Source organism: Theropithecus gelada, chromosome 8, assembly GCF_003255815.1.
Source record: "Theropithecus gelada isolate Dixy chromosome 8, Tgel_1.0, whole genome shotgun sequence".
Taxonomy (NCBI): Eukaryota; Metazoa; Chordata; class Mammalia; order Primates; family Cercopithecidae; genus Theropithecus; species Theropithecus gelada.
In genome coordinates this window covers 5,157,627-5,178,603 of record NC_037676.1, presented here as the reverse complement: position 1 = coordinate 5,178,603, position 20,977 = coordinate 5,157,627, and the positions used below count along the sequence as shown (strand labels likewise).

The 20,977-nt window shown below is 43.2% G+C and overlaps 1 protein-coding gene across 6 annotated transcripts in view; it reads left to right on the top strand.

The window, feature by feature from the left end:
• The first annotated feature begins 4,566 nt into the window (after positions 1-4,566).
• Positions 4,567-20,977, top strand: part of MCPH1 (microcephalin 1) — a 241,095-nt gene continuing 224,684 nt past the window's right edge. For 4 of the 6 annotated variants that reach the window (XM_025393866.1, XM_025393865.1, XM_025393867.1 and 1 more), the window contains exons 1-3: positions 4,567-4,658; positions 7,231-7,322; positions 12,784-12,902. In XM_025393866.1, the coding sequence (XP_025249651.1) occupies positions 4,637-4,658; positions 7,231-7,322; positions 12,784-12,902 (233 nt within the window). In that variant the 5' untranslated portion in view covers positions 4,567-4,636. Of the gene's footprint in view, positions 4,659-5,120; positions 5,265-7,230; positions 7,323-12,783; positions 12,903-20,977 lie in introns of those variants that run through there. The other 2 variants (XM_025393869.1, XM_025393868.1) reach the window with 2 other exon arrangements.

The window sequence follows — 20,977 nt, the reverse complement described above, 5'->3', positions numbered from 1 at the left end:
AGGATGGTCTTGAACTCCTGACCTTGTGATCCACCTACCTCGGCCTCCCAAAGTGCTGGGATTACAGGCATGAGCCACTGTGCCCGGCAGTGTAGGTATAGTCTTAAAAGTCTAATCTGAGATTCCTTATAAAAGTTCCAGCAAAGCAAACTTAAAAAGGCTCGTGTGGTCAATTATCATTCTTGCTGGACTTATGTAAATGATCAGGCCAAATTTAACGAGATAAGACTTATTTTGTAAACAAGAGTAATCTTACTTTATCTTTGATCTCAGTGGTAGTAATTATACAGAGAAATTTTACGTTTCAATGGCAAACTATAACCCAGTTGTGTGAGTTATCAGACTCTAGTCTTGTTCACTGTCTTTGAACTACTTTTTTAGCTCTTTAAAGGATGGATCCTGCCAGCCAGGCGCGGTGGCTCATGCCCATAATCCCAGCACTTTGGGAGGCTGAGGTGGGGGAATCACCTGAGGTCGGGAGTTCGAGAGCAGCCTGACCAACGTGGAGAAATCCTATCTCCACTACAAATACGAAATTAGCCCATAATCCCAGCTACTTGGGAGGCTGAGGCAGGAGAATTGCTTGAATCTGGGAGGCGGAGGTTGCAGTGAGCCGAGATTGTGCCACTGCACTCCAACCTGGGCAACAAGAGCAAAACTCTGTCTCAAAAAAGAAACAAAAACAAAAACAAACAAACAAACAAACAAAAAACACCTGGATCCTGCTGTCTTACACATTTTGTTAGTAATTAGTATTTCCAATTTTCCTCCCACTCTACTGACTTGATGTCACTGAGAACTAAAACGCTTCCTTCTCAAAGCCTTGCAAGCTGAAGCTGGATGGCTAGATATAAACTTCAAAAGATTTATCACAACACTTGGGTCTTTCAAATATTTCCCAGAACACCTGCATCTTCCAGACTGTCCTCCAGGAAATAACCATGATGGTGCCACTACCTACCACTACCATCCTTGCTAAAGATGGCTGGAGTCCAACATCTAGAAAATTTCATAACTGACTTGCCCTCTAGACTGGGTTTATCGTCTACTCTGAACATTAATCATTGTTTTCATTTTGTTTCCTTGTTCTAATCTATGTTTTTCCCCCTTTTACAGATCTCTCATCTTACAGTTTCTAACTCAAATCATCTCCCCACAGCGATCAACTTAGCTTCCTTTTTTTAATGAAACTTCTAGGGAAGTTTCAGATGGAGAAATGTGTGGACATTCAGGCCCTAAACTTTGGTATAAAGATTATTTTACTGTGAAAATATTTGACCTAAGAAAGATGCAGCAAGAAATTTTATTTGAACTTCCCTTATTTCACTAAAGCAGAGCCTCCAGAAAATACAGGTGTCATTGGCTTCCCTCTGAGGAAGTTTCCTGCGAATTCCACTACTGTAGAGACAGATTGCCCATTCTCGTAAGCATCCAAAAGCCCAAAAGAACCTTCCACAACTTCCTACTGAAACTCCAAAATCTCCCAACACATTTTGTTAAGTGGATCTATAAACCTTTATTTCTATTTAGTGAGTTACTCTAAACCTTGTCTTTTCTCCTGTTAAATTATTGTTGTCAGTTAATTTGCAGGTCCTCAAACACAGGACCCACATTGAACAAGGAAAAGCTTTCCTTCCAACATAGACAATATGACTACCTGTAGAACATCATTTTGAATGTACAAAAATTATTAAGCAAATTTAGCAAGTTTTCAGGACATAAGATGAATTGCAGATATCAACTGTATTTCCATATATTAGCAACAATCAGAAACAAAATTGAAAAAAAAATCACCATTTACAATATTATCAAAAAATACAAGGCCTTGCACAGTGGCTCACGCCTGTAATCCCTACACCTTGGGAAGCTGAGGCAGGAGGATTGCTTGAACCCTGGAGTTCGAGACCAGCCTGGGCAGCATGGTGGGACCCCGTCTCTAAAAAGAATTTAAAAAATTAACTGGGCATGGTCGTGTGTACCTGTAGTCCCAGCTACTCAGGAGGCTGAGGTAGGAGGATAGCTTGGGCCCAGGAGGGTCGAGGCTGCAGTGAGCCATGATCACACCATTGCACTCCAGCCTGGGTGACAGAGTGAGATCCTGTCTCAAAAAATAAAAATAAAAAAAAATAAAAAATACTTAAGTTAAAATCTAACAAAAGTTATAAGAGTTTTTTGTTTGTTTGTTTTTGAGATGGAGTCTCACTCTGTTGCCCGGGGTGGAGTGCAGTGGTGAGATCGCTGCTCACTGTAAGCTCCGCCTCCCAGGTTCACACCATTCTCCTGCCTCAGCCTCCTGAGTAGCTGGGACTACAGGCGCCCGCCACTGTACCCGGCTAATTTCTTGTATTTTTAGTAGAGACGGTGTTTCACTGTGTTAGGCAGGATGGCCTCGATCTCCTGACCTCGGGATCCGCCCACCTCAGTCTCCCAAAGTGCTAGGATTACAGGCATGAGCCACCGTGTCCGGCCAGAGAAATTTTAAAAGACCTAAATGTGAATGGGTCAGAAGATTTAATACGGTTAAAATGTCAATTCTCCCCAAACTGATCTGTAAACACAATCCCAGCAGTCTTTTTTTTTGTGCAAAATGACAGGACAACTCTAAGATTTACAAGGAAATCTGAAGAATCTAGAAGATACAAAATAAGCTTGAAAAATAAAAACAAAGTTGTAGGACATAAACTACCTTATTTCATCACTTATTTATATAGCTACAATAATTAAAACAGCATGGTGCTGGCGGCAAAAAGATAAATAGCTCAATGGAACAGAATAGGAAGCCTAAAACGAAACACATACATATGCGACACAGATTTCGACGTAAGCACAGAGGAAATGCAGTAGAGACAAAAATAACGTTTTAACAAATGATGCTGGAACATTTGGATATGTATACATGCAAAAAAATGAACTTTGGTCGCTATCCCATACCGTATACAAAAATTAATTAAAAGTAGATCTTATCCTTTGAGCCCAGGAGGTTGAGGCTGCAGTGAGCTGTGATCACACCACTACATTCCAGCCTGGGCAACAGAGTGAAACCCTGCCTGAAAAAAAAAAAATAAAAATAAATAAAAAAGTAGATCCTATACCTAATATACAACCCAAAACAGTAATATTTCTAGAAGAAATCCTAGAACAAAATATTTGTGATAGTGGAGCTGAAAAATCTATCAAATACTAAACTTTTTTTTACCACCTTGACTAAAAGTAGTGGGTTTATATACTTCATCATATCATTTAATTCTAAATCTACAGAGATCAATGTCACTTTCTCAGTAAAAGTACGTGAGTCTTCAATGATGACCAGAACTCACACTCCCAAGTAAACCATAACACCGTGTCTCCCGAGTAGAGCTTATTAGAGCAATAACTTGTGATAATGATAAATATTGGTCAAAGACTGAGCCTAGGAAGTGGGTTTTTTGAGGCTGCATATACTCAAGGCAATCCTTCAGAACCACAGAGGGCTCACTGGATCCTATTAACCGCTGAGTGAATGAACAAACAGATGAAACAGGGACCTGAGTAGATGGTAGTTGATATTCTTGTACATATATTCTACCTCTAGATTCAATAGAAAGAACGAAAAGTACATGAGTTTCAGTACCAACATCTTCGACAGCTACCAGCTGTATCACCTTGGACCAGTCAGGTAACCTCCCGTGAATCTGGTTGCTTCCGGGGCGGGGATCAGTGCGCGGGAGTTTTGAGCCTGGGAGCAGGCAGGGCACAGGAGCTGGAGGGCCAAGCCTTTGAGCTCTAGGGAGGTCGCCGGGATAGTGGGTAGTGCCCGGCTTGGGGGTTGCCTGAATGTGAGGTCTGGGGTCACCACGCGGTGATCTGAGTCCTGGGATGCCCCACAGGGATTTGCTGCCTCAGGGATCCGAAGTCTCATTCACTCCCCCACTGGGGACCTGAGCTTTCGAGATCCTCCTGCGGGGGTCTGAGATCTCGGGGTCAGCCTGTGGGGGTCTGAAGCCTCGGGGTCCTCGCGTGGGGTCTGAGGTCTCAGGGTCCCCTCCGTAGGGTCTGAGGTCTCGGGGTCTCCCCTGTGGGGTCTGAGTCTTGGAGTCCCCCATCCCCGGGATCGGCGGTCCGGGTCCCCAGAGCAGGCAGGGCGGTGGGTCGGGCCCCGAACAGTAAAGTGGCGCGCCGGCCCCAGGTGGTGTAGGGCTGGCGGCGGGGGTATAACGGTGCCGAAAGTCCGCACAAAGCCGTCCGCGGGGGTCCCGCCCTGCCCGCGAGGCAATGACTGTGCCCCCTCCCATTCCTGATCCTCAACTCAGGTGAGCACAGATGAGGCGCCGGGAAGCTTCTAAGTCGCAAATGGAAATAGAAGGCTAATTTAGGGGTGAGGGGCCGTCGTGCTCGTTACTCCCAGGAGGAGAGAAAAAACCACGGCCCCGCAGCCGGGGGCCCGGCGAGGCATTATCCGGCCCCCTCCCCGGGGTCTCAACTCCCTACAGCCTCCCGCCTCCCGCCTCCCGCCTCAGCTACAGACAAATCCCGGAAGCGCGGAATCCGTCAAGCGCCGTGAGGGCGGCGCGCTCGCCCCGCGCATGCCCAGTGCCCGCCCGCGCCGCCAGGGTCTCCAGCACCGCGCCGTCCAGCCCGCCGGATCCCGCCGTCTGTCATGGCGGCCCCCATCCTGAAAGGTGAGGGACTTCCTGCTTCCTGCGCTAGCCGCGGGGGAATTTGAGGACTGGCACCCCTGGTGGCGGGCGCACTCCGGGGGGGTCCCGTGGGAGCAGCCCCGCTCGCCCCTCCCTCGCTGCCTGTCCCTTCCCAGATCCCCTGCCGCCTCCTGCCTCCCCCGCTGCCTGTCCCACCAAAACCCCCGGCTGCCTGCTTCCCCTCCCGTGCTCTGTGTCTCCCCAAACCACCGACTGCCTGCTTGCTGCCGTATGCTCCCTGTTTCCCCAAAACACCCGGCTGCCTGTTGCCTCCCCCGTGCTGCTAGTCCCCCTCAATCCCCCGCTGCCTGCTCTCTCCCCCATGCTGCCTGTCGCCCAGATCCCGCCCCCCCCCCACCTGCTCTTACCCCACCTGCTCTCACCCCTGCTGCCTTAGTCCCTGGTCCCGGAGCTAACAGGCAGTCAGAGTCCTGCCCTCCGGAAGTTGGTGTGGGGTCCTCCTGGGTCTGGTCCTGCTCTACCCCCTCTGAGGCCCACCTGGAGTTTCTATGCTAATTGTTCCAATAATAGGAGCCGCCTTTTACTGCGGAGTCCTCGTGTGCCAGGCGCTGTGCTTAGGCTGGTGTGGTATTGTCTGATTTTTTAACCGCTGTATCAACTCTCTTACCTCGTATTACAGGTGGAAACTAAGGCATGGGGCGTTTAGGTGCCTGTCCCCCGGTGTGTGGATATTCAGTGCTGACAGAGCCTTAGACCAGGGCTGCTGTCCCAACCAGTATATGATACCGCACCCAGTCCCGCCCGCTGTGCACCTGGAAGAGCCCAGGAGCGGGGAATAGAGGACACCTGTCTTGTAGAGTTTGGCCGTGGGAAAAAAAAGGGGCCTGTATTGTGGGGCCTGGAGTCATAAAACATAGCCAAAAGAAAAGACTAGAGGCATTATACAGACTCTGTAATCAGATGCGGCTATTTTTCTAATGTTAGTATTTTGTTAAATTAACCTGGTTTTCCTTTAGCGTTACCCGCAATCATTGACCAATGGCACACCTGGAAAATTCTTTTAACCATCAGATTTTAAGAAGAGGATATCCACTAGAACAGGGGTCCACAGACTATGGCCCCCAGGCCATATCTGGCCTGCTGCCTGTGTTTGTAGGGTCTACAAGCTAAGAATGTCTTTTACATTTTTAAGTGATTTTTTAAAAAGGACAAATGAAAAAATTATATCACATTCACATTTTCTTTTCCATAAATAAAGTTTTATTGGAGCACAGGCTGGCCCATTAATATATGACCTATGGTTATGTTTGTGCCACAACCATGAAGTTGAGTAGTTGTGACAAATACTCTATTGGCCACCAAGCCTAAAATATTTGCCATCTGTCCCTTCACAGAAAACAGACTTCTGCACTAGAAAAATTAAGCCTAAGAATTTGGGGAAAGCATCTAATTTTAGGAATGTAAACTGTCATGTATTGTATGAGTACAGTTGTTCTTTGCTTAAAATTTTAATAAATTCCACTGAAGCTATTTTGAAAAGGCTTTTAGTAGAAATTTATTTATGAGACAGAGTCTTACTGTGTTGCCCAGGCTGGAGTGCAGTGACATCACATAATAGCTCAAGCAATTCTGCTTCAGCCTCCTAACTAACTTGGGACTACAGGCACTACCATGCCTGGTTATTTTTATTTTCATTTTTTAATTTATTATTTTTTTGTAGAGCCAGGGTGTCACTATGTTACCTAGGCTGGTCTTGAATTCCCAGCCTCAAGCCATCCTCCTGCCTCCACCTTCCAAAGTGCTGGGATTACAGGCATGAGCTACTTTGCTTAGCCAGTAGAATAAACTTAATCTACTTTTTGTACTTTTGAGGCAAGGAGTGCAATGGTGCGATTATAACTCAGCTTCTACCTCCTGGGCTTGAGGAATTCTCCCACCTCAGCTTCTCCACCCTCCCCACCCCATTTCCCACCCAGTAGCTGGGACTACAGCCACTTGCCAGCATTCCTGGCTTATTAAAAAAAAAAAAAAAAAAAAAAAAAAATTGTAGAGACAGGGTTTCACTATGTTGCCCAGGCTGGTCTCAAATCCCTACACCCTAGTGATCCCACTGCCTTGGCCTTCCAAAGTGCTGGAATTACAGCATGAGCCACCACACCTGGCCAGTAGAATAAATTTTTGGTTTACTCTTTTTTTTTTTTTTACTTTTTTATTTTTTGAGACAGAGTCTCGCCCTGTCACCCAGGCTGGAGTGCAGTGGTGTAATCTCGGCTCACAGCAACTTCCACCTCCTGAGTTCTAGTGATTCTCCTGCCTCAGCCTTCCAGTAGCTGGGATTACAGGCGCTCGCCATCATTCCCAGCTAATATTTTGAATCTTTTAGTAGAGACGAGTTTTCACCATGTTGGCCTGGCTGGTCTCAAATCCCTGACTTTGTGGATCCACCTGCCTCCACCTCCCAAAGTGCTGGGATTACAGGCGTGAGCCACCGTGCTGGCCTCGGTTTACTCTTAAATATAAATAGAACAAAATCTATTGGGCAGAGGATGCTGGAATTACAAATGTATATTTCATGTTCATATCTTGTTTTCAGATGTAGTGGCCTATGTTGAAGTGTGGTCATCCAATGGAACGGAAAATTATTCAAAGACATTTACAACACAGCTTGTGGATATGGGAGCAAAGGTAAGACATTTATTTTGCTGTTGATTCATATGACAGTCTTCTGATAGGTAAAAGGTTACATTTGCATTTTCTTATTTTGGGAGTTATTACTTAGAATACAGACAAAGCAATGGGTAAGTGGTGGGAGAAAAAAGAGCCAAACTGTGAAGAATTTAGAACAGTAGGACTTAACAAAACAGTTGGGCCTGTGGGCATTGAGTGAGGAGGAGGAACCTAGGATGAAACGCTGGATTCTTACACTGGTTACTTAGATGCATAGTGCTATTAAGCAAAGTGAGGAATACAGGAAAAGGAACAGGTTTCTAAGGGAAAAGTTGTAAACTTGGGCATATTGAAAATATCTATTAGACATTTGGATATACAAGTCTGGAACTTGGAGTGTTCAAGGCTAGAGATGATGATTTGGGGGGTCAGGACCATAGGGGTCGTGTAAAGTCACAGGTGTGGACGTCGTCCCATGTCGGGCATGGTTAGGATGAAGAGTGGTGATGGGAGGAGCATTGTTCAGTATTCAAGGACAGGCGATGGGAGCAGGGACCCAGTGACAGAGGGAGAGAAGAATGCCAGGAGAAGGAGAAAACCAAGTGTGGAAGTCAAAGGAGGGAGTAATTATTTATTTATTTATTTATTTTTTTGTGTGATGGAGTCTCTCACTCTCTTGCCAGGCTGGAGTGCAGTGACATGATCTCAGCTCACTGCAACCTCTGCCTCCTGGGTTCAAGCGATTCTCCTGCCTCAGCCTCCCAAGTATCTGGGACTACAGGCACACACTACCATGCCTCGCTAATTTTTTTTTTTTTTTTTTGTATTTTTAGTAAAGACGGGGTTTCACCATGTTGGCCAGAATGGTCTCGATCTCCTGATCTCGTGATCTGCCCACCTCAGCCTCCCAAAGTACTGGGATTACAGGTGTGAGCCATCGAGCCTGACCAGGAGTAGTTTTTTAATTGCCTTTCAGAGCTCAGAGGGAGTAATTTTAAAGACAGAATTTTTAAAAACTACAGATAGTTCAAGAAAGATAGGATGGGCAAATGTACTTTGGATTTGAACACTGTAAGGTCATTGCGAAGTTAGTGCAGTTTTCAGTGAAATGGGCAGGAATCATTGAGATATGAGGAAATGGAGATAGCAAACAGTTTGCCTTATTCAAGGTTTCTCAGTATAGCCATCTGTGTTATCAGATTTACTATCACATAGTGCTTGTGTTCAAGTAGCTTTATTTGACTTAATAATGTCCTTGATACCGAATAGGTATCTTTTGTCCACGCACACTAAGTAATCACTGTGATGATGGGTTTTACAAAAGAGAAAAGATTCATTCACAGAGAAGCGCAGCTAGGAGGCAGAAGAGTACTCAAATCTTCATTCCCAAAGAGAAGGCTTAGGGATATTTATCAGTTAGGGAAGTGGGGTGATCTAAGCAGTGGGGAAAAATGGAGTACTTGATCTGCACAAGCGTAGCTGGGGTTCATGGGATGCATGTTTAGAAAACAGGCGTTATTAGGAGGCTGAGGCGGGTGGATCACCTGGGGTCAGCAGTTCGAGACCAGCCTGGCGAACATAGTGAAGCCCCATCTCTACTAAAAATACAAAAAAATTAGCTGGGTGTGGTGGCACACACTGTAGTCTCAGCTATTTGGGAGGCTGAGGCGGGAGAATCGTTTGAACCTGGGAGGCGGAGGTTGCTTTGAGCTGAGATTGCGCCAGTGCACTCCAGCCTGGGCGACAGAGTAAGACTCTGTCTCCAAAAACCAAAAAAAACCAAGCAGTCACTAGTAGGATCCGATGGTGAAGATTTTGGCCTCATGTCAAAAGGTCACTTCTTGGGCATTAGCACAGGCCAGGTTGAAGAGTTGGTGGTTGCAGCCTGTTTGAACTGTAGAGGTGCTGCCCCAAGTTCCTGAAAAGTAACTTAAGCAACGGTTACCATGGTGACATATCCACCAGAAGTGTTATAAGGAAGCCAGTGAAGGTTGTTACAGCATTTAGCAGCATGACTTGCAGCTATATAGGAATAAATAAATAAATTATAAAAAGCAAGTGACCAAAAGCGAGCAAGGCAGATTAAATTTGGCAGACCTAATTTTCAGCCTTAAAGTGCAAGAGTGGTGATGCTGGCTATTCAGATATGCCAGAGAAGCCTTAAGGTGCTTTAAATGAAAAGGTGAAAGTTCTCCACTTTAAGGAAAGGAAAAAAATTATATGCTAAAGTTGCTAAGATCTACAGTGAGAACAAATCTTCTAATCTTGAAATTGTGAAGAACTATGCTAGTGTTGCAGTCACATCAAACTGCCAAAGTTACAGTAACAGTTAATTTTTATTACAATACATTGTTACAATTACCCTATTTTGTTATTATTGTTAATCTGTGCCTAATTTGTAAATGAAACTTCATTGTATATGTATGTATAGGAAAAAACAGTATATAACGGGTTCAGTACTAGCTCAGGACTCAGGCATCCACTGGGAGGGGTGGGGGGCGGGCGGGCATGTCTCAGAACTTAACCCTCGTGGATAAGGGGGAACTAATACACTCTTACAGGGAGTTTACCTATGAAAAAAGTCTGTTTATGTCCTTTTCTGGCATTTGGGAGGGGCTGACTGATAGGCTGAGTGAAAGAGATCCATTAAAAATGGGAGAAAAGATAATCGAAGGTAGGGCTAGGTTGGGGTGGGGCAAGAGAGCTGCCGTGGATATAAACCTTAAGAGGCACTCACCACCAGGCAAAGAGTGGGTGCTACTAAATTTTTTTACCCTAAGAGCCTTGTTTGACCTCCCTAATGCCTGTCTTGAGTAAGAGGTCAGTGCAGAGGAATCCGAATATAGGAGCAGGGCCTGCACTGCAAGAGGGGAGACATGCCTGCTGTGATACACCGGAATGTAGGAACCTGAGGGAGTCTGCGTGTTCTCATGCCTAACATTTACCTGGGATGAGGAAGAGTTATTGTGAATGAGAAAAAAGCCATTAGACAAGTGAGTTGACAAGGTGGTTTGAGGGTAGCATTAAGATCTTAGATCTTTTGGATCTTTTTGGTTTCACCTTTTATTTCAAAACTTGGCAAGCGAAGTTGGGGAAAGAATAGTGAATGTAGATTCAACAGTTGTTAACATCGTAACAGATTTGGGTATTTGTAGTATCATAATCCAGGATTATCTTAAGCCAATTTCAGGATTCGAGATGATTTAAAACTAGACTACAGGCCTGTGAGGGTCATTGTAACTTCTGATTCACCCTTAATCTAGATGCAGCTCTTTGGGTCTCAGCCCAAGGTGTAGGGGTTTTATCAGACCCCCTTCTCCCTTTGAGGCTTCTCAATTTTTGTCCTGTTCAGTGTTTGCTAAATTTGATAAAAGCCTTGTGGGAAAATGGCCTCAAATGCTAGACTCATCTCTAGGTATCAGTCTTAATCTAGAATCTCAGCCCGGTAATTCTTAGTTGCCTTGATAGCTCCCATGGACTTGGTAGGGGTGTGGAGACTGAGAGAGAGAGAGTTATAAAAGCAATACATATTTATTGTTTAAAAAGCCTAATGGGCAGTGCCGTGAAATTCACAATGAACACAAAGAGAAACCAGCAACCCTTTGCAGTACGTTTCCTTTTCCATTTTTCAAAGACAGTTATTTTCAAATCATCTGTTTCTTTTGGTATTTGCCTTCATATTTCCAATCAGTGTACGTATATTACTTCAGTACAATTGAGTGCTATAGAGAATTATGCAGATGAGTTCTGCTTCTGGAAAGGATACATAAAAGGTAACATTTTTGACACCATGAGTGTCTGAGCATGCCTTTATTATACTGTTACCTTTCACTAATATTTTAGCTGACTAAAAATGCTAGCACAAATATTGTTTTTCCTTGAAGGTATTTCCCATTGTTTTCTCACTTCCAGACTGCTGTTGATAAGCCTGATTCAGCTGGCACTTATCATTGTTTGCATGTGATGTGTCTCCGTCCTCTTCACCTTGATTACCTACTCTTTTAATATTTTTCCCTTTTGCCAGCCATGCTGGAATTCTGTGATAAGCTTGGTCTAGTGTTGTTTTCATTCTTGTGCTGGGCCTTTGTGGGGTTTCTTTTGATCTAGAATGCATATCCTTTAGTTCGAGAAACTTTTCTTTGATTATATCTTTAATAATATTGTCTCCATTTTGTGTATTTCTGTATTTCTTTAACTTCTGTTGATTGGCTGTTGGCTCTCCTGGTCTGAGCTCCTGACGTTCTTGCCTTTTGTCTCCTGTTGTGTCCGTCTTCTAGTTCTTTTGTTCTACTACCAGTGAGCTTTTCTCAACATCATTGACTGATACTTCTGTAGAAAATTTTATTACTTATGTCATCTTTTCTTAATTTCCAAGAGCTCTTTAGGATCCTATTAAAAAATAATCTTCTGATCATGTTGCATGAATACAGTATCTCTCTTTTTTTTTTTATTTTTTATTTTTATTTTTTTTTTGAGACGGAGTCTTGCTCTGTTACCCAGGCTGGAGCGCAATGGTGCGCAATCTTGGCTCACTGCAACCGCCACCTTCCGGGTTCAAGTGATTCTCCTGCCTCAGCCTCCCAAGTTGCTGGGACTACAGGCACGAACCACCATGCCTGGCTAATTTTTGTATTTTTAGTAGAGACAGGGTTTTGCCATTTGGCCAGGCTGGTCTCAAATTTCTGACTTCATGATCTACCTGCCTCAGCCTCCCAAAGTGCTGGGATTACAGGTGTGAACCACCACACCCAGTTTCCTTTGGTTTTAATTAGCTGAATTTTTCCAACTTTTTGAATGATTGCACTGATTTTCAACCTTCTTACTTTGTATTTACGCATTTAAGATTATAGGCACCCGCCACCATGCCCAGATAATTTTTGTATTTTTAGTACAGACAGGGTTTCACCAGGTTGGCTAGGCTGGTCTCGAAATCCTGAACTCCTGACCTCAGGTGATCCACCCGCCTCGGCCTCCCAAAGTGCTGGGATGACAGGCATGAGCCACCGTGCCCGGCCATGAATACAGTATCTTAAGATATTAAGTGTTCTTAATTTTGGTTAAATATGTGTTCTGTTTTCTCTATTGCCTCTGAATTTCGTTTGGTTTTATTTTTTTGGTGTAGAAAGCTTTTCTGAAATGTCCATTATCATCTGACTCTTTCCATCTTCTAAAAATGTGGTGCCTTCTCATGGCCACATTTTCTCTTCTGTTCTCTTTAGCCTTGCAGGGCTCCAACTCTTTATTCTTTCAGTAACACTTCAGAGGGTTTTTTAGAGGGAGTAGACATGAACTTGTGTGTATGATTCACCGTTCTAACTGTAACAGATATGTTTTAAGCAGCGTTATGCACTCCTTCGAGTGTTTCTCTGTCAGATTCTGAGAAACAGAATTGCTGGGGTAGAGGTTTTTTGATCAGTTGTACTTAAGAAGATGTGAATGAACAGTAATGTACATTTTGTTTTCTGCATTTTGTCTACAGGTTTCAAAAACTTTTAACAAACAAGTAACTCACGTTATCTTCAAAGATGGCTACCAGAGCACTTGGGACAAAGCTCAGAAGAGAGGCGTAAAGCTCGTTTCAGTCCTCTGGGTTGAAAAGTAAGCAGCTTCTCTCTTACTTTTTTTCCTTAAGTATCTAGTATTGAAAATGTGTGGAGATACTTTGCACAGATCACAGAACCAGATAAAGTTTGATTTTCATCTTTTGTCTGCCTCTTACCTCACCAAGTAATTTGACATCCTCCAGCCTCAATGTCTGCAGTTGAAAAATGGGCGTACTGTAATACCTAACTCTGCCTAGGGGGAGAAGGAGCCTGCAGGTCCTGAAGCTGGGTATGCAAGGCGGTCTTAGGAAACAAGAGGGAATGTGATGAAGCAGATTGTGTTAGTCAGCCAGCACTGCTGTAACAAAAGACCACAGACTGGGTAGCTTGAACAATAGAAATGGACTTTCTCACAATCTGGAGGCCGGAAGTCCAATATCAAGGTGTCCACAGGGTTGGTATCTTCTTTTTTTTTTTCTTGACACCAAGTCTTGCTCTGTCATTCAGGCTGGAGTGCAGTGGCTAGATCTTGGGTCACTGCAGCCTCTGCCTCCTAGGCTCAAGTCGTTCTTATGCCTCAGCCTCCCAAGTAGCTGGGATTCATCTCAACCTTCGCCTCTTGGGCTCAAGTGATTCTCCTGCCTTAGCCTCCCGAGTAGTTGGGATTACAGGCACACACCACCATGCCTGGCTAATTTTTGTATTTTTAGTAGAGACAAGATTTCGTCATGTTGGCCAGGCTGGTCTCAAACTTCTGACCTCAGGTGATCCACCTGCCTCAGCCTCCCAAAGTGCTAGGATTACAGGCGTGAGCCACCGTGCATGGCTCACACAGTTTTGATTACAGTAAATTTGTAGTAAGTTTTGAAATTGGGGAGTATGAGTCCTGTAACTTTGTTTTTCATTTTCAAGATTGTTTGGCTATTTTGATTTGGGTTCCTTGCTAAGATTGTTTGGCTGTCTTGTTTGGGTTCCTTGCATTTCTATATGAATTTTATGATCAGCTTGTCAGTTTATTCAAAAACAAAAAAGGTAGCTGGGATTTGGCAGGATTGTATTGAATCTCTAATTAGGGAAGTGTTGGTGTGTTTATAATATTTAATCTTCTAGTCCATGAAAATGGGATGTGTTTCTTTTTCACGTCTCAAATTTCCTTCAGTGATACTTTCTAGTTTTCAGTGTACAAGTTTTATACCCCCTAGGTTAAATTTATTCCTAACTTTTTTGTTCTTAATTTTTTTACGTTGTTAGCTGTTAGTGTATAGAAATGCAGGTGATTTTTGTATATTGATCCTACACCCTGCAAATTTGCTGAACTTGTTTATTAGTTCTAAATTGTATTTGTGGGTTCCTTAGGATTTTCTATATGCAGTGTTGTATAATTTTGTAAATAGAGATAGATTTACTTCTTCATTTCTAGGCTGGCTGCATTTTATTTTATTTTATTTTATTTTACCTATTTGTTCTGGCCGGAATGTCCAGCACAGTGTTGAATAGAAGTGGTGAGAATGGACATCCTTGTCTTGTTGCTCATCTTTGGAGAAAAGCTTTCAGTATTTCATTATTTAGTATGATGGTAACTGTGGTTTGTATAAATGTCCTTTATCAGGCTGAGGACATTCCCTTCTATTCCAGGTTGTTTGTTTGTTTGTTATTATTAAAGAAAGTTAGATATTGTTGTCAAATGTTTTTCTGCATGATTGATCATTGTGTGATTTTTGTCCTTCATTGTATTAATGTGGTGTAATGAGGGGTTTTGTATGGTGAACCAGCCTCCAGTCCTAGGATAAATCCTACTTGATCATGTTATGTACGTTGTCATCTTTCCTTTTTAATTGTTGAAACAGGCCGGGTGCGGTGGCTCACACCTATAATTCCAGCACTTTGGGAGGCCGAGGGGGTGGATCACCTGAGGTCAGGAGTTTGAGACGAGCCTGATCAATATGGTGAAACCCTATCTCTATTAAAAATACAAAAATTAGCCAGGTGTGGTGGCATGTGCCTGCAGGCCCAGCTACTCGGGAGGTTGAGACAGGAGAATCACTTGAACCTGAGAGACAGAGGTTGCAGTGAGCCAAGACCATGCCATTGCACTTCAGCCTGGGTAACAAGAGTAGGGGGAAAAAAAAAGAGTAAGGTGTCCTTCTCTGGCTTTTGTCAATATTTTCTCATTATCTTTCACTTTCAGAAATTTAAGTGTCTGGATATGGTTTTATAACATTTATTTTGTTTAGATTTTACAGAACTTGTTGAATGTGTACTTATCTGTGTTTCTACATATAATTCATTTTTGGCCATTATTTCTTCATCTATCTTTTCTGCCGCATTTCCTCCTCATTTTTTCTGATTAGCTGTATATCTTTTTCGAATTAGCTGTATACCAGGGATTGGTAAAGTTTTCTGTAAAGGGACAGATAGTAAATATTTTAGGCTTTGCGGGCCATGTGGTCTCAACAGCTCAGCTTTCTTGTGGTGTGAAAGGAGCAATCGAAAATAAGTAAACAAATGCCTGTGTCTGTGTGACAGCAAACTTTACTTACAAGTCTGGCAGTAAGCCAGGTAGTTTGCCAATCCTTTCTATGTAATATACCTTTTAAATGTTTGCATTTGTCCACAGTGCTCTCCTTCTTGTTCATTATTGTTGTCATTTTTTTTCTTCCCAGATTGATCTGTTTTCAAGTTCATTGACGTTTTTCTCCATCAAATCCATTCTGCTACTTAATACCTTTATTTCAGATATTTTTGATTTCTAACATTTCTACTTGGTTTTTGTATACATTTTTAAAATTTCGTTTTCATGTGAGATTTCTCATCTTTGCTTTTCCTGCCTCTTGTTACGAATGTATTTTCTGTTACCTCGATGAGTATAGTTATAAGTAGTCGTCTTAATGACCTTGTCTGATAATTTTGAGGTTGCCATCTGTTTTGTTTTTGTTTCTCTTTGATAGTGTGTCACATTTTTCTGGCTCTTCGTATGGCAAATAATTTGAGCTTGTATTTTGCACATTGTAAATACTATGTAGACTCTGGATTCTTTTGTATTGTCGCAAAGAGCATGATGTTTTTGTTTTAGCAAGCAGTTGACTTGTCATTAAAGTTAAATGCACACTGTCATTATGTGGGCAGTTGCTTAGATGGGCTCGTTGAGCCTCAGGTGCAAGCTGATTTGTTTGCCTCAAACACTTGTTGTTCAGGGGTCAGCCAGAGACTTGAACTTCCATACTCAGAACTTGGGGTTTCTCCTCTGGTTCTCTTACTTCCTGAGTCCTTACCTCATTTCTCTGGTGGCCGTAGGTGCCCAGTCTCCTTCGTCTGGTCTCTTCAGCGAGAAAGGAGGCCGGAGCTTCTGCTTGAGTGCCTGCTGCGCCACACCACCTCCCACAGGGACTGTGGCTGCCTTTAGGGGACGGACAGAAAATGTGGTGATGCCCAGAGTCTTTTGCTTCCTTTTAAAATTTGTCTCTTCTTTCTTTTTCTTTTTTTTCCCTCCAGCTTTCAAAGCTCTCACATCGTTGGTTTGTTTTATTTTATTTTTCCTGTATTTCCAGGATGTATAGCTTATAGTTCACCTAATATTTGTATATTGGTTTGTTAGGAATAAACAGAAATGGAATGGAGTATGTTATTTTTGAAGCATCTGATGCCAGTCTAATTCTTCTTCCCTTCAAAATTATTTGATCTTTTTGCCTGGCGACTCCTTAAGGATATTTTTTATTTTATTTTATTTTTTATTTTTTTGAGGCAGAGTCTTGCTCTGTTGCCAGGCTGGAGTGCAGTGTCGCGATCTGTGCTCTCTGCAACCTCCGACTCCCTGGTTCAGCCATTCTCCTGCCTCGGCCTCCCAAGTAGCTGGGATCACAGGCACGTGCCACCACGCCCAGCTAATTTTTGTATTTTTAGTGGAGACGGGGTTTCACCATGTTGGCCAGGATGGTCTCGATCTTCTGACCTCGTGATCTGCCCACCTCAGCCTCCCAAAGTACTGGGATTATAGGTGTGAGCCACAGTGCCTGGCCAGGATTTTTTTTTTTAAGACTCATAGCTTTACTGTAATATGTTTTGGATTGATCATTCCAGTTCTGGATTGGCCTTTTCAACAGATTCAGGTCTATATTTCTGCAAAAGTTTCTTGGATTATAGATTCAAATATTCTGTTTCATTGTTTTGCTTTTCTTCTGGGACTCCAATAATGTTTACATTGAGCCTGCTTAGCTTTTATTTCAGCCACTTTGACTTTGACCCTTTTATACACACACACACACACACACACACATATTTATATACAGACACACACACATACACAGACACACACACACATATACATTTTTACCCCAAATACTCATTTGACAGTATTTGTTTTTGTTTTTTTGAAGACAGGGTCTTGCTCTGTTTTTGGGTTTTTGGAGACAGGGTCTTGCTCTGTTGCCCAGTCTGGAATGCAATGACTCAGTTGCAGCTTACTGCAGCCTGGACCTCTAAGGCTCAATCAGTCCTCTCACCCCAGCCCTCCCAAGTGACTGGGACTGTAGGCATGTGCCAACATGCCCAGCCATTAAATTTTTTTTTTTTCTTTTTTCTTTTTGAGATGGAGTCTTGCTCTGCGGTCTAGTGCAGTGGCACAATCTCGGCTCACTGCAAGGTCCGCCTCCCGGGTTCATGCCATTCTCCTGCTTCAGCCTCCCGAGTGGCTGGAACTACAGGTGCCCACCACCATGCCTGGCTAATTTTTTTTTTTTTTTTTTGTATTTTTAGTAGAGATGGGGTTTTACTGTGTTAGCCGGGATGGTCTTGATCTCCTGACCTCATGATCCACCTGCCTTGGCCTCCCAAAGTGCTGGGATTATAGGCGTGAGCCACCGCACCCGGCCTTAAAGAACTTTTTTTATAGAGATGGAATCTCACTATGTAGCCCAGGCTGGGCTCAAGTGATCCACTCACTCCAGCCTCTCAAAGTGCTGGGATTACTGGTGTGAGCTACTGCACCCAGTTGACAATATTTGATTCAAGTTCAAGGGTTTTGTTATATTCTTCAGTTTTTGTGTTTGATTTTATTTTAGGGGGTGTGATGGATTTTCCTCAGCTGAAATGATTTGCTTTTTCTTTGTTTTTTTAAAAGAGATTTTTTAAATGGATGTAGTCTTTTCTGTCTATTTCCATTCATTGTATAGGCTGGGTATGTGGCCAGAGCATCCTCTTCTGTCAGTTCTGCTGTCTTGCGTAGTTTCTTTTATAGGTGATGCTTGTGATGGAGGGAGAAGAGAGGGGCTCGTGTATCTCGTTTGCCTTTTGTTTCTGTAGGATCCTTAAATGCTTTTCTCTTAGTTTCCTCTTTTTTTCACTGCCGTTGGTGCAAGGGCTGCTACTCCCCCCAGAACTCATGCTTTTCAGGGCCTGCCTGTCCTAGTCTTGCTCCATTTCAGGCCCCTTCCCTGGAGCGGGTACTGTGAGCTGCATGGGTTCTGCGTTGTGGCAGTTGTGCTGGGCGTCCTCTTTCTGAGACTTCTGTTACCTGTGCTTCGTGTAAGTCCTCCAGGCTGTGCTACTTTTTATGGAGTCGTAAGCCTATTCTCCCCAACTTTCTGCATCCACAGACTTGCAGCTGTGTTGGAATTTGGATTATTTTTCTACTTATAGGTCATCTGAATTTGCGCTGTTATCTCCATATCGGTGAGAATGTAGGTCATATGTGTCTTTTATTTAAGTTTCTTTTTTTTCTTTCTGCTTTTTTTTCGGGGAGGGAATGGGGAAGACTCAATATCAGGCAGCCATCATTGTTTTCTCTACCTCATCTTCTTATGGAGTCCATTGAAATGGCTTATTGATTTTTATCTCAAAATAGAACTCTCATAGATCTTTATCTCTGCTGTTACTCACAGTCCAGACAACTATCATGTCTTGCTTCAATTACTGTAGCAGCCTCCTGCCTGTCTGTTTCATTTTGTTTCTTATACATCAGTAAATGTAACCCCTTTTGTTACCGGTGGAAGGTATCCAAGTTACTGGCAGCAAATCCGTATGGGTTTGCAGCAACTTCAGTTCTTACCTCCTCAGAAGAAAGAATTCCACGGAGGGGCATAAGGCTGAGGAAGAGACCAAAGCAAGTGTCAGAGCAGGAGCAGAAGTTTATTTAAAAGGCTTCAGAACAGAAAGAAAGGAAAGTACGCTTGGAAGAGTCCCAAGCAGGCATGGAGGTCACATTTGATGTTTAACCTTGATCCTGGGATTTATAGGCTCGCCCTTTCCCACAGTTCTTCGCTTAGGGTGGGCTGCCCGCACGCACAGCGCGGGAATTGAGCGCAGGCAGTTTGTTTAGGAAGTGGTGATGGGTGCCCATCTGAGGTTTTCTTCCCATTTCTCCACCATTTTGTCTCAATGTGCATGCCCGGGAAATGGCCTCTCCCTGGCGTCTGCATTCAGTTAACACTTTGGTGCAACAGGTGTGGACTGTCAGGAGATGGCCTCTCCCTGGCTCTGGCTGCCAATTTATCACTTTTAGAGAGGCAATGTGATCATTGTTGAGCTATCACGTGACATTCCTGGTGGCTGGTAGAGCCCTCTCCTGCCGGGCTTATGCCTAACTACTTGCAACACTTTAACACATAAATCAGCTTTATCCTTCTGATAAAATGGCTTAGAATTCAGTGGTTTATAGTAGGGAATAGCAAACTGTCATCCCCCAGCCAAATCCACCCTGCCATCCTGTTTATTTTTTAATGGCCCATGAGCTAAGAATGGTTTTTAAGTTACGAGAAGAAAAATTCAAATGTTTACTATTTCATGATATTTACATTATATAAAATTCAATTTTAGTATCCATAAATACCGTTTTATTGGAACACAGCCACGTTCATCTGACGATGTAGTCAGTGGCTGCCTCTGTACTACAGCTGTAGATTTGGATCCTGTGGCAGAGACTTTATGGCCCACAAAGCCTAAGACATTCACTACTTGCCCCTTTACAGAAGTTTGCTGACCCAGGTCCAGTGTGCTGCATGATGGTCCCTTCCCTTTCAATGTCAGCTGCTCCCCTCTCCCTTGTTTGCGTCTTCCAAATGTTCTGGGCTTCCAAGTCCCTGAGGCCACACTCTTTTCTGCCTTTAGTTCTTGGCCTGTGCTGAGAACTCTGCCCCCTCTTCCTGATTCTAAACCGAGTTTTGTAGTCAGCTCCTTTATACATGTTGCATTGCAAGGTCACTTTATCAGAAGAGCTTCCTCTGTCCCCAGTTCACAGTTCAAGCCCTCTTTGTTATTCTCTATCTCAACTCCTTTTTTCCTGTGTGTACTATTAAAACTTATTCTGCTCATTTGACTGCTTTATCTGTCTATGTATCTAATCATGCATTTGGTCTTTCTATTGTAATGTAGACTGTAAGAGCAGCTACACGTCTGTCTTATTTATGGTTGTGTTTCCAGTAAGCATCTAACATACATCTGGCTCATAGTAGATGCTCAGTAAATATTTGTTATAACAAATTATGAACAAAGGAAAATTTAGTTAAGTGGCATAGAGATACTAGAGAAAATATGGGGAAAATGACTTGAAAAAAAACTGCATTTTAAAAGTTGAATAGAAATGTGGAGGGGAGAGTGCGGAAACAGAGACCTTTACTAGAAGCTTGAAGTAAATAGAGATGCATGGACAAAAATTAAAATAGTAGGCATTTCTGTACCTAAATAGGCCCTCTTGGCTAATCCTACATTGGGGGTGATCACTGATACCACTGATAGTGTTTTCTTCTGAGAGTTAGGGATTCTTGCTCTGCTTTGCTGGCCCAGCCCCTGACTCCCCCTCCTGTCATTCTTTATCCCCTTTCTCTCTCTATTTCTGCCCACCACCAACCCCAGCTTCTTTCTCAAGGGGCTCATGCAGACTCCATAATGCTTGTAACTTCATTATACAAAAACAGACCTTTTTTTTTTTTTTTTTTTTTTTTTTTCCTGGAGACTGAGTCTCACTCTCTTGCCCAGACTGGAGTGCAGTGGCGTGATCTCGGCTCACTGCAACCTCCGCCTCCTGGATTTAAGCAATTCTCCTGCCTCAGCCTCCTGAGTAGCTGGAGCTATAGATATGCACCACCATGCCTGGCTAATTTATATATATATATATATATATATATATTTTTTTTTATT